This window comes from Micromys minutus, assembly GCF_963924665.1.
Source record: "Micromys minutus genome assembly, chromosome: 2".
In the NCBI taxonomy this organism is placed as follows: Eukaryota; Metazoa; Chordata; class Mammalia; order Rodentia; family Muridae; genus Micromys; species Micromys minutus.
Genome location: NC_137971.1, coordinates 69,413,074 through 69,428,219, shown reverse-complemented (window position 1 = coordinate 69,428,219; position 15,146 = coordinate 69,413,074). Strand labels below are relative to the sequence as shown.

The 15,146-nt window shown below is 44.0% G+C and overlaps 1 protein-coding gene across 5 annotated transcripts in view; it reads left to right on the top strand.

Moving 5' to 3' along the window:
• Nucleotides 1–15,146, top strand: part of PLPP4 (phospholipid phosphatase 4) — a gene marked incomplete at both ends in the record, with an annotated part of 138,210 nt that overhangs the window by 61,844 nt on the left and 61,220 nt on the right. For 2 of the 5 annotated variants that reach the window (XM_080911191.1, XM_080911189.1), the window contains 2 exons: nucleotides 3,950–4,013; nucleotides 5,216–5,340. The exons of 2 other annotated variants lie outside the window; for them this stretch is intronic. In XM_080911191.1, the coding sequence (XP_080767317.1) occupies nucleotides 3,950–4,013; nucleotides 5,216–5,340 (189 nt within the window). The remainder of the gene's footprint in view (nucleotides 1–3,949; nucleotides 4,014–5,215; nucleotides 5,341–15,146) is intronic. One more of the 5 variants, XM_080911192.1, reaches the window with a different exon arrangement.

Genomic DNA, 15,146 nt, shown 5'->3' with positions numbered 1-15,146 from the left:
ATTTTAATATGCATATACTTTAATAAGTTATCTAGACCTTCGTCACTAAGTCCCCAAGCTTGACGTTAAGCATAGTGTATGGACCTGCCATCCTCTGGGATGGAAGTCTAGAACCAGAGGTTTCTTGCTGAGGGATGTGTTTGTTAGCTGTGTGTTAGTTTCTGGGCTTTAGTGATGAATACATACAGGGTGTTCTTCTTAGTGAGGAAGTATGGGTGAGGCAGAGTGTGTCTAAAGGACGAAGAATTGGCTTTATGTAACCAAGCTTTAGTTAGGTCTGTCTGCTTGAAAAGAATAATGTTACGTTTCCCTTTCAAATTAGCTCTAGTAAAATAATGGGTTTAAAGACAGAGCTAAAATAAGCAATCTTATCAACTCCAAGAAAAGGAGGGGATAGCACAGCAGTGCCCCCTGGGGCTGCAATAGGGAGAGAGCTAGAGTGCCAGGAGCTCATGACCAATTCTGTCTGAAATATGCTATCCCCACCCCCTCCACTTCCTGTCTCCCCTCCTGCCTAGCCTTGCTTCCTGTGAGACTCACAGTGGTGTCACTTGCTTCCTAAGTCTCTGACGCCTGCATATCTGACGGCTCAACTCTGGTGGCACCCATTACTTCCACTCTAGTACTTTGTTCCAGTCTCCTACTTGTAGACTTACTCAATTGCTTCTCCAAGCTGAAAGTAAAGCCAGGACTCTAGCCAGCCTGAAGTAGCATGCTCACTCTGGTCAGGTGTAGTTCCAGACTGCTAACCTGTAGACTGAGAGTTTGGTCACGTGGCCTTGGTCTGGGGTTGTGATGATGAAGTTTTGAGAGTTTTCATGGGTCTTTGGAGCTTTGGTTCCTTCCTATCCTTAGACTTACTGGTCCTCAGATCATTCTACTATACCCTCTCTATTGGCTTGGGAATCCCTTCACCTTATTTTGTACTCTTGCACAGAGTCCCAAGATAAATGACAGAGGGTAGGTATGAACTGTCATGTTTGTGGCTATAATTACTGCTGGCTATGGCATTGTGTTCCTGTGATGACTCCAAGCATGCCTGGTTACCTCTTCCAGACATTTTCATTCTTGGCTAAATCTTCCTTAGGGTGATGCTTCAAACTTGAGCACCATACCCTGCCTCTTGTACGGTAACTAAAATGGAATTATTGCCTGTTCTGTTTGCTGAAATCAATGAATTCCTGTCTGGAACAATGATGGAAGGCCACAGTGATCACAGGGGGGGGGGGTTGCAAACAACCCACACTTTCAGCAAGGCTTGGTGGTGGCGGGTGGGGGAGATTTCAAACACCAAGGTCAAAAAACCAGATGGTTTCTAATCAATCCTGGAATTCAGAACTCTCTTAGGGACTGAGGTTTATTTGACATGTCCATTCTGTACTTGAGGGTCTTTAGAATATTTAACATAGGCACTTGCGTATACCAAGTCCAAGTGTTCCCCTCTACGACAAACATACAAGGATGGTAATCTTCATAGCATCTGGTTTGTAGGCATCCAGGCTGTAGAGTAGCCAGGAACTCTGTTGTGGAAAAAGTGGAGCATTGGACAGCCTAAAATGAAAAAAAAAAAAAACAAACAAAAAAAAAAAAAAACCAAAAAAACAAAAAACAATAGCAAAAGCTCTAAAATCTTCTGTCATGCCCATATCCCATAGTATCCTTCATGCTGGCCCCTAGCAAGTCAACCTGTAGGACATGACACTTTGAATTTACTTCTCAGACAGTCTTGTTTGTATTTCTGATCCATCAGTCAAAATGGTCTGTCAGATTCTGTAAAAACACCACGAGTTAGACCTGTGGTGCTCTTTTAGTCAGCAGGCACTCTTGTCTGAGGCCATGCCTTCTCCTGTCTATTCACATAGAAAATGTGGAAGGGTGGAGCAGATGCCTCATGAGAAGTCCCTGCATCAGTACACTGTCATTTTGAGGCTTTCTCATCAAGTCTCCTGTGCATTGTATCATTCAGATGAAGATGAATCAGTTGCATTTGCTTCCAGAATGCTGAAGTGACTCCCACACTTCCAAATGTCATCACTCTAGCTTTCCATCCTTCTCTGTCTCTTTCTGGCATTTGGATCCTACAGCAGATTTGCTGGTTGTAGGGGTTTTCTAGCTCACTCACTTCAAACCGTTGGAAAGGGTGTATTGTGCTACAGTAAGCCCGCTCAGCTCTGAATGCATTATGAGGTGTATTTTGCTCTGGATCAGTGGAGCTGTGGGTGAGGTTCACACAAGTTTCTGTGGGATGAAGAGAGCGTGGCCAGTTATGCTTACTCACGGATGGCTTGTCTGCACTGAGGCCATGCTCCAAGGCTAAGACTGAGTGGAACTCGTTAGAAAGATTGGCAAGACCATCCCTAACAAGGAGGACAGCACTGTCGTTTCTGTGCTCTTTCTCAGTTCTGCAGAAGAGGCCCTTGCCTCTGCTCTGAGCTTTTGGAAAAGAAGGAAGCTAACATTTCAGGCAGGGGATATCTGGGCATAGAGAGTGTCATTCCTGGTTCTTCCCTATGTTCTCTGCACCCAGAGCCGGTCTTTGCCCCAGTCTGCACACTGCACATTTTCATGGCAGTGCTGTGGGACCAACTCAAGCTCAGCTCTCCAACAGGCACCTACCCCTTCCTTTCCACCATATAGCCAAAATTCCCCATCCCAACTCAGGTATTTAGTTTCCCTTTCCGTAAGTATCTACCCCAACCTTCCCCCTTTGTTTCATTTCTTATAACTTGCTAAAAGCAGTTGGCTCTGTCTTCAACCCAGTAACCTGCACCCTGGTGACTGTAAGAGCCATGTTTTCTGCATGTGGAACAGCTCATCCATCTCACTTAGTGTTAATGAATCATTCATGGAAGCTCCTTCCCGAAAATACCCCTCCACTGCTCTTATCTTACATAAATCTCTGCTGGCATCAAGTAGTTAATATTTGCCAGAGAGAAATGGTAGCTCACATCTTTGACTTCTCAGCAAAGCACAAGTGATGACTATGCCTAAGTCCCCTTAACTAAGTCTTAAGAGAAGGTCAAAGTTTTTGTAAAGAGAGGGTGGCAATTCATGTTGCTGACCCTTTAGTTTGGTCTGCCCCTTCCCTGGCAGGTCTCCAGGCTGCTTGAGGTTTCTGGACTGTAATATTTTAAAACAATATATTCCAGAAGTTCATGCTAGTCAAGATGACAAAAGTCATCTCCTGGACTCGTCACCGTCTTGGAAACAGTGATGGGCAGCTGTTGGCAGGTGATGGGTCAGCAGTGAGACAGAGACCTGGCAAGGCTGTCTGGTTCTTCAGAAAGATTCTAGCAGCTGCTCTGATTTGAATTATGTCCGAGGAGGTTGCCAGGAAGAAATAAGAAAGTTATGTGTTTCGCTACCAGTAAAAGAAATTCTATATGCTGTTGTATTAAATCTGTTCATATCAGGCTACAAAATGATAGATAGGTTTGTGAGGCTCAAAATCCTGGCCAAAAAAGAAAGATAAATTTCTTGTCATAAGAATGTGACATTTTATGGGACAAACTGGTTCTGCCCTAATTGCATTTTGCCCTAGCAACAAGCCCTTTATGTTTCTAAAGTATTATTTAAAAACCCAGTGGTCATAAACTAAGTCTAATTACAAATGATATGATGATGATGATGATGATGATGATGATGATGATGATGATGATAGTTGTGATGGTAATAAAAGTGATGGTTGATGGCTACAATGGTGATGAGTGATAATGGTGGTGGTGATGGTAGTGACATTGATGATATGTTGATGGTGATGATGATAATGATAATTCTGATGGTGGTGATAATGGTGGTGGTGGTAATTGTAGTGATGGTGATGATGGTGATAGTGATGGTGATGGTATGTTGATGGTGATGATGATGGTGGTTATAATGATGATGATTTTTATATTTGAGAACAAACAGTTATTTTTTTCATTTTCTGTCTGTTGGTTTTGTTTTATAGCAGTGTCCTTGGCTCTTGCTTTGAATGGAGTCTGCACAAACACTATTAAATTAATAGTGGGAAGGTAAGTTCCAAAAAGAAACACATGATGACTTATACCACAATGATCATCAGTATGGCAACTGTGACCAGAGGATGCCAGGAGGACAGATTCCAGTGTGTCTGGTTTTCCCTTAAATTGTTGCTCTTTTGGGATTTCTGGCCTTCAGTACAGATCTCTTCTGTCCTTTAAATTATGAACTCATTACTTTAGAGAGGAGTTCACTTGTGAGAGAGTGTGTCCATTGGCTAGCTGACCCCACTTTTTATTTTTGGCTAAAACCTGCTACTGTCCTCTCCAGAGTCAGCCACTCTATCCCAGGATTTCCTTATTCTTTCCATGTCAGTTTTGGCCTTTAGCCAACTAATCAGATCACTTATGTATTATTGTCTTTGAATGATATGTCTGGGTCGGCATTTCAGATCTGGATTTATGATGCACTTCCCTTACTGCTTCTGAAAAACAGAATCTTGAGTCTCCATTTGCTTTTCCTACTCCCCTGGCGACTCCAGTCAAGAATCAGAATCAGTTAACAAAACACCCCGAATGGGGATGTCCCTTCAGATCTCCGTGTATAGCATGCACTTGGGGCCGGGATAAAGTTCTGATTCTGAGGCCTCACACTCGAAGTTCTGGTTGAGTAGAAGGACAACCACATTAGGAAACACTGGCTAGTTCTGAGGCACTATATACATGGTGGGTAGGCAGTGCCTCTCACCACGTCTGCACCCAAGGCTAAGTTATTATTAGCTGTGGATGCTCTGGAGGGTCTGGCTTCAGGGTCAGAATTACCCTTCTCTCCTCTAGAGATGTCTGTCCCACTCCTGCTTTAAACCAGACTGGGGGCAGGGTCTAGATTGGCTGAACAGTAGATCACGACAGGAAGTCCTCTCGATTCTAATGATATGATGCCTAGGTGCCTCTCAAAAGTCCCATACCTAATGCTCAAGACCAGGTATCTATTTCCCCCTTTTAGTTGCAGAAATGTGGCTGGGGGTGGTGGAAACCTCCCTATGGCTACAAACCTAGCTCCAATTCAGACCTTTGTGACTCCAAAGAGTGAGCATTTCCTCAGCAACTGTGTCTGAAGGGCTCTCAGGGTACTCCTGAGGATGATGACAGAGGGGGCTTGCAGAAGGGTGGGATCTGTGAGGTGGAGGGATCAGCTTGGGGTTCATTGTGATGGCAATACTGTATATTGAAAATGTCCATGGTGTCTTTTGTAGACCTCGCCCCGATTTCTTTTACCGCTGCTTTCCAGATGGGGTGATGAATTCAGAGATGCACTGCACAGGTGACCCTGACCTGGTGTCGGAGGGCCGCAAAAGCTTCCCCAGCATCCACTCCTCCTGTAAGTTCAAGAAGACACTTGTCCTCCTGCTCACTTTCTTGGGCTGTTTTGGTACTTGAATGTTAGCACAGTGTGGTTTTCTTCACAGTAGGATGGATGGTTTAGAAAAATAGTGTTCCTTGGGAAGTCATGAAAGCCTGTAGCAAGGCTCCAGATTTTACACAGGGCTGTATTGCTGTATATGTTGCTTTTCTTAGCTTGGGAGAGTGCGGTACAAGAGGCATGAGACATTGCAGTCTTGGAAGCTAGGACACAAGAATGTGACAGTACAAAGGGAACTTACCAAACTTGACAGCCAGTGTTCAACTGAGCATTTATCTAGTATGTTTTAATTGAGGTATTATATGTATGAACAAATCTATAACACAGGTACATGTAGATAATGCATATGAAAATATGCATGTATGCACATGAACCTCAATCTGTTTTTTACTATAAATGCCAAATCCTAAGTAAGCTTGATACAAGAATAGTCTGAACCAGTGGCAGAATAGCATAGCAGAAAAGAACAAAAGCAAAAACTATAAGAAATGCTACAGATCTCTGAATTGTGGCACATCCTGGTTCGGTCATGTCTTGGCTCTCAAACGTCACCTTTCTGAGAATCACCTTTCTGAGCCTCGGGCCCTACTGTGTTAAAGGAAATAGGAACGCCTCCGTTCTCAGTAGAAGTGCGGATTAAAGTCAGCGATCATAATTACTAACATGTCTGGAGCATCCTTCAAAACCAGAATGTGGAAGTGCATTGCTTTATTCAATCCCTCAAGAATAAGGCACTTGGACTTTGGACTTGTAACAGTAGCTCTACCGTTATGATTTATCACCAGAGCTGGTGTCTCCACTCACTCTAGTAGGGCTTATTGACTGACTCAGACACCAGACACTGGTCCTAGGAATCCAAAGATAAACAAGGCAGAACACAGCCCTGGGAGTACACAGGTGTATCAGGCTGTCTGTGATGTTATGACTCATAGGATAATTAGAAAAAGACTGTGGCTTCAGGTAACTGCTTGGAACAGCAAAGACTCCTGTCAAACTGTGAAGTCCTTGGTTCTGTCTGCTTAGGTCCAATCATTGACTTTTGGCAAGCCTCTTATCTTAATAGGATTTTTTTTTTTCTGAATCCTCTGACAAAGACGCACCTTACTGGTGAGTGGCTGAGTTGAGAAACATCTTCAAGCTTTGAATGGACATTTTGCCCAGAGACACTGGAAAACTTGGGTCTGTCAATGAGCTATGGGAGCGGCAGGCACTTTAATGGGATCATTATCAACCATTGTCGAAGCTCCGTGGCCTGCCAGGTGGAGGATGATCTCTTCTCACACAGAACCGTGAGGCTCACACAGGACTGGTGTTTCATCCGAGGACAGCAGCCTCCGGAATGATGTCGTTCTCTTCCGTTCAAAGATTTAATATAATAGAGTGCTCACGTTCCATGTCAGTTAAATAAATGCCTCATTTTCTTCCCTGCAGCTATGAAGATTATAGTAAATGGGATACTGTACCCTTTTCCTAAACAAATCCAAGTCCTAGTCTCTAGATATGCGACTATAGATGTGAATTTATTTTTTAAAAAAGGGTTGTAGTTAATAGCACTGTAAAACATATTAGAAATCTACCAGGACAGTTAGCTACTTCAGGAGTGTTTCTCTCTCTCTCTCTCTCTCTCTCTCTCTCTCTCTCTCTCTCTCTCTCTCTCTCTTTCTCTCTCCCTCTCTCCTTCCCTCTCTCTCCCAACCCTGCACAAGCAGGGATTACATAAGAAAATGGATATGTTAAATAATATGGCTGTAGTAACCATTCTCTATGCATGCTTTTGCTTTGTCTCAGTATTTATTTACCAAAGCAAAATGAACAGTCAAAAACCCTTCACGTTGAGAATACTGGGAGGAAGTCTTAGACTTCAGCCATTCTGAAAAGCAGTGATGGATGTTCTCACAGAGACAGGCAGAGGGGACTGAAGATAAACATGAGGAGAAGGCTATACGAGGACACAGCAGGGTAGTGATGGGACATGTGGATCTACCAGAGCTGGAAGAAACTGCTGGAATGATTCTTCTACAGAGCCTAGAGGAAGTGTGGCCCTGCTGATGTATTCATTTTCAATTTAAGAATCTGGTCCCCAGAGCTATAAGGGAATGAGTTATGATACCAAATATTTTATTTCATTTTATTTTTACACACAAGATTTTACTTCCCTCCCGGTCCATCCCCCCCCCCCCGACTGTTCCACATCTCATACTTCCTCTCTGGCCCCCCTGTCTCAACAAGGATGTCCCACCCCACCTACCCTGCCAGACCTCTAAACTCTCTGGGGCCTCCAGTCTCTTGAGGGTTAGGTGTATCTTCTCTGACTGAACCCAGACCTGAGAGTATTTTGCTGTATATGTGTTGGGGGATTCCATTAGCTGTTGTATGCTGCCTGGTTGGTGGCCCAGTGTCTGAGAGATCTCAGGGGTCCAGGTTGAGACTGCTGGTCCTCTTACAGAGCTGCCCTCCTCCTCAGCTTCCTCCAGATTTTCCCTAATTCAAAAACAGAGGTCAATAGCTTCTGTTGGTTGGGTGCAAATATTTGCACCTGACTCTTTCAGCTACTTGTTGGGTCTTTTGGAGAACAGTTGTGATGGGTCCCTTTTGGTGAGCGCTCCATAGCTTCAGTAATAGTGTTAGGCCTTGGGGCCTCCCCTTGAATTGGATTCCCTTTGGGGCATGTTCCTGGACCTCCTTTTCCTCAGGCTCCTCTTCACTCCTATCCCTGCACTTTTTCAGTCAGGAACAATTGTGAGTCAGAGTTTTGACTGTGGGATGGCAACCCCATCTTTCACTTGATGTCTTTCTGCTGGAGGTGAGCTCTACACGTTCCCTCTCCCCACTGTAGGGCGTTTCATGTAGGGTCCCTTACCAAATTTATGACAGACTTATTTAGCAGGCTAAGAAGTACATAAACAAAGCCATATGCAATGCTGTAAGTATAAAAGAGCCGGCCTTAGAGCCACCATACACTGCTTTATAGTGCTACCGAGGTGCCTGTGGGAATAGAAGGTGTGACTCTGGGATGCAGTCAGAATGCAAGAGTGCTTCCTCCCAGTCTTGTGTCTCTCGAGTCACAGTTATGGTGACTGTATGCTTGAGCCAGGCTGGAAGGGTTCCTGCTGCACTAAGTTATTATACCATTGTTGTTAAGGGTTCCAAAGCTGCAACACTTTGAGGGATGTGGAGTAGTATTTAAGGTGCTGGTCAGATCCTATAGGTTCTCCATCTATTTTGTTACAGGTAGGTTCATTTATGTCCTCTGTCTTTGACACTGTGATATTTCTTATGCATGTGTGTATTGTATATGCACACATACACATGGCTGTATATATTCACATGTGGGGTGTGTGTGTGTGTGTGTGTGTGTGTGTGTGTGTGTAGGCTGAAGGTTGGCATGGACTGTTTTCCCCAGTTATCCCCCACCGTATGCTTTGAGATTGGGCTCTCTCCATGAATCTGGAGCTCCCTGGGTGGGCTAGGCTGGTTTGACGCATAACCTTCAGAGATCCTGCTGTGTCTGTCTTGCTGGTCTGGCATTCAGGATTCGCATCATCATGCTCAGCTCCCTTTTTCTCCAGAATGTGGTCCTAGAGATCCCAACTCAGAGTCTCATGCTTGCATAGCATGGCACGCTCCTTCATAACTGAGCTATCTCCTTATCTTTATGCTTCTAGAGATAATCTTCCACACTCCCAAAGACTTGCTGCTAATGCAGAGTTTAAAAGGGCTTTAAAGTTTAAGATCACTAGAAAATGAAACCACTTCTAAAATAGAAATCTTAATCCAGGCTTCTCAAATAATTGACTGAGGACCACAGCACAGGTTAGCATCTGCTGGCACGTTTGAACTTGTGTAGGACGTAGCTCTCATGTGAGTACCTCATGCTGGCGGACTCTGGACCTCAGAAATTAGTGACCGAGCCTTAAAGCAATGTTTCTATTAGATGTGAGTTCTCTCCTCTGCCACCATATATCTGGCTTTCCTACAGGCTGCCTCTGGGTGTCTGCCTTGTAGATGTGTGGCTACAGGGACCTGTGCCTTTGGAGCAGAGGCTGTTACTACCTCTTGCCTCAGATGTTCCTTAAGGCATTAACGTTTGCTCTTGTTGGCAGACAGGATGTCCAAGGGAGCTCTGGGTTTTAATGAAGTTGCTTTCATCTGTGCTCTTTCCCAGACAGGATAGTGTTAGCCTGAAGGGAGGTGCCTCATGCAGTGAGAAACCCATCAGTGCTTTGTCCTGTATGTCTTACTGTCACTATTAGGACACCTCATGATTGGTGTGACTTTTTGCTCCTCAGAAGAGATGACCTCAGTGGACCCTTTCATTTTATTACAAATGCTTCTTGTTTTTTAAACAATCAGTTTCTAGTCCAGACTTGATTAACTAACTAGATGAGGTGGATCCAGGCTAAAGAGATGTGAGCCAGGCTCCTCTGTTCACAGGTCACTGGTTGGATATAATCCACATCCTTACATTATCCTGCAGCACATTTGGTTTTTCTTCAAACTTAAGGACAGATATCAATTTGTTTTGGAAACAAAAGAACTTTGTCTGACTCTCCCTTAAGCATCTGAAAGGCTCCAGTGTGGTGTGCACACACAGCAATCGGCAAAGCCCCATAGCAACTTTTGCATGGGATTTGCTCTGAGATAAGCCCTTAGCTTTCTTGACAGAAAAAGCAGAGACCACAATTGCAGGCAGCAAGTGGTTTTAAACTTAGGATTTAAAAATGAATCGGCATTGTGCTTTCTCCAGGAGCTGAGTGTGGAGGTGTTTGGAACAGGGAATTGTTTCTGGTTTTTCGATTTGGTATTTGTTCAGGGTCTCGGGAATGGTTTATATCTGGGAGAGGTAGGGGTAACAAACCATGGTACTATCAAGCTATAAAGAAAACATCTGTCCTGTAAAATTGGTGGGACTCTCTCTCTCTGGTGAGAGCAATGGCATCCAGGTGTCTGCACATGAGTCACTTCCAGCCGAGTCTCCTATCTATTGGCATTCTGCACTGGAACACTGAGATGTCATCTACTTGTCTGCGGTGGCTTTCACTTTACAATGGCAGAGCTAAATAGCTGTGGGAAGGACATAGGACCCATGGAGTTATAGTTGTGATCTGTCCTTTCTGGAGAAAGGTTGGTGGCCTTGCTCCTATCAATACTGTAAAGCAGCAGCATCAAGTTCTTACTAAGTTGGGATACTTAGAGTTGCAGAAGAAGGGAGGTAGAGATAGGAGGAATCATGGGATTAAAGGCACTATGTAGCAAAACTTTTGTCTTAAAAACAACGGACTGGTCAGACTGTTGGTTCATTTGTTTAATGATATAAGTTCGGGTCATCTCGGAAGAAGAAACCTCATTTGAGAAAATGTTACCTCTGGCTTTTACTACTCCAACTCAAGCTTTGGGAACCATGCTACCGGCCCACCTTCCCCCACCCAGAAAATATTGGGTCTGGGGATAAAAAACACAGGCACATATACATGGCTCAATTTCAACCTGCCTTGTTGGCTCAATGTTGCTGGGTTCTCCAAGCCTTCCTTGACTAGAATGCCTTTCCCAACAATCTTAGATCAGAATCTCTCAGCCTGCCCTCATCTTCAGTTGCTCAATTACCTTTAGTTCCAGCTTAATATCCTAAACTCCCATCTGCAGAAGTGGCCTATGGCTGCTCTGCCCAAGATCTCACAAGTCTGGTCACCTTTTGTCTCTCCAAAGCATGGTAAAAACTCCTTTGCTTTTCCTGTGTCTCTTCTCCTACCTTCCAGAGACCCAGAAGTCTCACCTCTTTCCTTTTACCCAAAAATTAGCCCCCAACATCTTTACTGATAGGTCAAAAACCAATAGGGAACAGGACCTTAGCATCAGAACCACCCCTACAAGAAAATGCCTCCACAAGATTGGCCTGTAGGCCAATTTGTGGGGCATTTTCTTGATTAATGTTAGATGTGAGAGCCCAGCCTACTGTGGGCAGTGCCATCCCTGCTTTAGTACTCCTAGGTATTACAAGAAAATGGGCTGAGCATACCACAAGAAGCAATCCAGTAAACATCAGTCTCCCATAGCTTCACCTCCTGTCTCTAGGATCTTGCCTTAAGTTTCATCCCTGACTTCCCTCAGTGATGGTCTGTGCTGTGGAACTATAAGCCCACTAGACAGATTCAGCAATAGGAAGCAAACTAGGTGGCAGACCAACCCCTCAAATAAGCAGCAAGCATCCAGAGCAGCACCAGCGTATTCAAAATGTACATTTTGATATTCTTGCTGTTTATATGTCTAAATATGTTTACATGTCTAGACATGTAGATGCTTGTTTTTTATTTAAATGGGACTGGGGTTGGAATCCAGGGCTTCGGTATTGCTAAGCACGTGCTATGCCACTGATTTGTACTTCCAACTCTGGCAGTCTCATTTTTAAGTACCTCTGGCACTCTATAAGATGGGGCAGCTGTTGCTTGTGGGATACATTTTTATGGCAGAGACAGTATAAAAGCATATTCAGTCCTAAAGGTTTAAAGACTGGGACCAGGAACACAACTTTGGAACTTCTGTTTCCACCCGGCGGCGACTTCAGGGCGCAGGACAGGGCTCGGCCAATCTGACACCTGGACCAGTGGAGATCCAGGGACACAGACCAGATACAAGGGAAAGGCAAGAACATATCACTGACAACAAGATGGCAAGAGGAAAGGGAAAGAGTATGTCCCAAGGAAACCAAGACAACCTGGCAATACCAGAACCCAGATCTCCCATAACAGCAAACATTGGAATGCCAAACACTCCAGAAAAAGAAGACGCAGACCTGAAATCATACCTCAAGATGCTGATAGAGATACTTAAACAAGAATGGGAGGAAAAGCAAAAAGATTCAGAAGCTTTTAAAGAGGAAACAAGAAAAACACTCAAAGAACTCAAAGAACTAGAGGAAAACAGAACCAGAGAGATGAAGGAAGAGGGAATTTAAAAAAAGCATATCCACTACACCTGACTTTATGACCCCTGAGTGTTTAGTGGTACTGGGCTAAGCACTTGGTAGAGAAGGCAAGGACAAACTTGATTCTGTCCTCCTGGAGTGTGAGGGCAAACACTAGTGTTGAAATACCATGTGATGGGAGTTAGGGGTCCTAGACAGGCAGGGACAGCCTGCAGGGGGGAAAACTTCTGTCATTTCTCATCAGAAAGCAACAGGTGGCATGTATTGAGATTTTTGTTCTCTTAGTGTGGAAGTCCAAATTACCCATCATTTCCATGAGGGTCTCCAAGTTACAGTGTTCCTGGGGGGGCATTTAATGGAGGACTTTCTTTGATTTGTTGTGGGGCTGGGCTATAGCTCTGTCAGTGTCTATATTTGCCTAACAACCACAAGGTTTGTCACTGAATTAACTAGGTGTAGTGGTGGATGCCTATAAACCCCAGCAATAAGGAGGTAGAGGCAGAAGTTCAAGGTCATCCAAAGTTTCATTGGGAGTTCAAGGCTAAACCTCATCCACATGAGATCCTATCTTTGGTTTGTTGCCACCTTCACAAAGCCTTATAAGGGACCATTCTGTAGGTCTGCTCTTGGTGTGTACTTCACAATGACACATCTCAGTGAAAACACAAATTTTTCTATATATTGTCCTGGTCACTGGATGTGTCTTTTTAATCAGAGAATGTGCCCCCTGTTTTTTTTCTAGATCTATATAGACAGATGTTGAGTTACTCTTTCATTCGTTATCTTTTCTTTCCTGTTGTCTACCTTTTGGCTGCTTTATGTCACCTCTTGAAGATTTAAAACTTTATAGAATTATATTGAATTGTCACATTATTTTCTATTTTTAATTTCTACGAGCTTTCTCAAACTTTGGGTTTTTAACAAATGTACCACCTTATTCTTTCTCTCATGGACTGAATGACTCTCTGTGTTTGGGAGTTTCACCCTGTCTTCTCTGTTTCCTCACAAGTGGCTTTGTTCTTATACCTGGTGCTGTCAGCCTTGTCTTCCAGCTTAAAGATGGATGGCTAAGGCTAACTGGACAAGGTACATTAACTGACCTTTACTGAGGGTGACAGCAGAGGACCCGTACACAGTCATGGGCCCTGCTTGTTAGCACACGGCCTTTACCTTCACTTCGTTGGGTTCTCAGAGAAGGCTCTCCAGTTCTTTCCCAGAGGTGGGAACCAGAGCAGGAGGCCTTGATGAGCTTTGAGTTAACCACTGGACCTTATAACACCCTGTTTTCAGTCTGGTTACTCCATGGGACCCTTCACCTTTTCTCTTTTTCCAAAGCTTCTAGAGTTAGGTTATAGGTGAATTCTGGGCTTCACACTGTAGAGAGTGAAAGATGTGGCTTCTTACAGAGACTCTCTGCTAGCCTTTGTGATGTCACATTTCTTCTAGCGTTTCCTGCACTTCATGTTAATGGCTTTAAAGTTGACAGGGTTTCGTGGGCTGAAAGGGCTGCTTCTTGTCTTTGCTGTCCTCTGTAGACAGGAAGAATGAGTTGCCTTCAGCTCTGTAAATCAGCAGCTGTTTTGTTCCCTCCTTCTTTTCCTGCAATGTGGCAGAGCTCAGGTCCTGCCAGATGGAATCTGCATTCTGTTTGGATCTGTTAGGGTTCTCCAGAGGCACAGAACCAATATGATGTCTTTCTCAGGACATCTACTTGAAGGAACTGACTCATGAGACAGTGGGAGTTGGCAAGTCTAGGTAGGGCAGGCTAGCATGTTAGAACTTCAAAGAAATATTGATGTTACCATCTTGAATGCAAAACATATAGGACAGATCATCAGGGCAGATGCTCAGGCAAAATCTCTATGGCACTGATTAATTTTTCTGATAGCAGAGTCTCTTGTAGCCCAGGCTGACCTTGAACCCAGACTGAGTATAATGATAGATGTGTGCATTTAAAATGTGTGTCCTTGTCTTTGCTGATCCTCCTCCACCCCCTTAGAGGAGCTGGTATTATAGTCATGCCTCATCTTACCTGCTTTATACAGTGCTGAGCATCAAAATCAAAGCTTTGTACATGCCAGAGAAGTGATTTACTGCTGAGCTCTGAGCTCTGTGCTGGAAACTGAAAATGGAAAAGTGTGCTGTCCTCACACATAGTAGCCTTCTATGTGATGCTTCTGAAGACAAATTCTTTCTTATGGTAGAAATCCCAATCTCCCCTCTTAAGGCTTACAACTGATAGGATGAGGCCCACTTGCTGTGTGACATGAAATCTGAATGTTTAAAGTCAAGTGATTGTAAAACTTAGTCACTTCCTAAGACACAGAAATTTTTAGAGTGGGTTGGACCAAGTGATGACTAGCACCTGCAATGTGACACCCTGATATAAAATTAGCCACCATCCTGTTGATCCATCTCTCTACAATTTAGAAGTCAGAAACATCACCACAATGCTCTGATGCCCTCAGTGTAGATGACCCATCTGTTGTCAGGTCCTTGCTGAGTCCTGGTGGTGTTTCTGAGAGCAAAGTCCTTGAAAGACACTAGTGTTTGGCTTCCCAAGCTGACCGTCTGGTATTTGCTCTGGGCACTGGAATCTAAATAGGTTTAGCTACAACGTGGGAAATAATCACATCTATGCCAGGTTGAACTCCTGTCAAGCATGAATATTCAATGTTGTAAAGCAGCTGTTGCTTAAGTTATCTAGGCTGGAATTTGCATGGAAAAAGAGAGAAAAAGGGAGTGAGAGAGGGTATAGGGATTTATTTGTTGTGCCTCCTTTAATAAAACACAGTTGCTATCATGGGTTACTGTTGGAAGACAAAATACTTGACGATTGCTT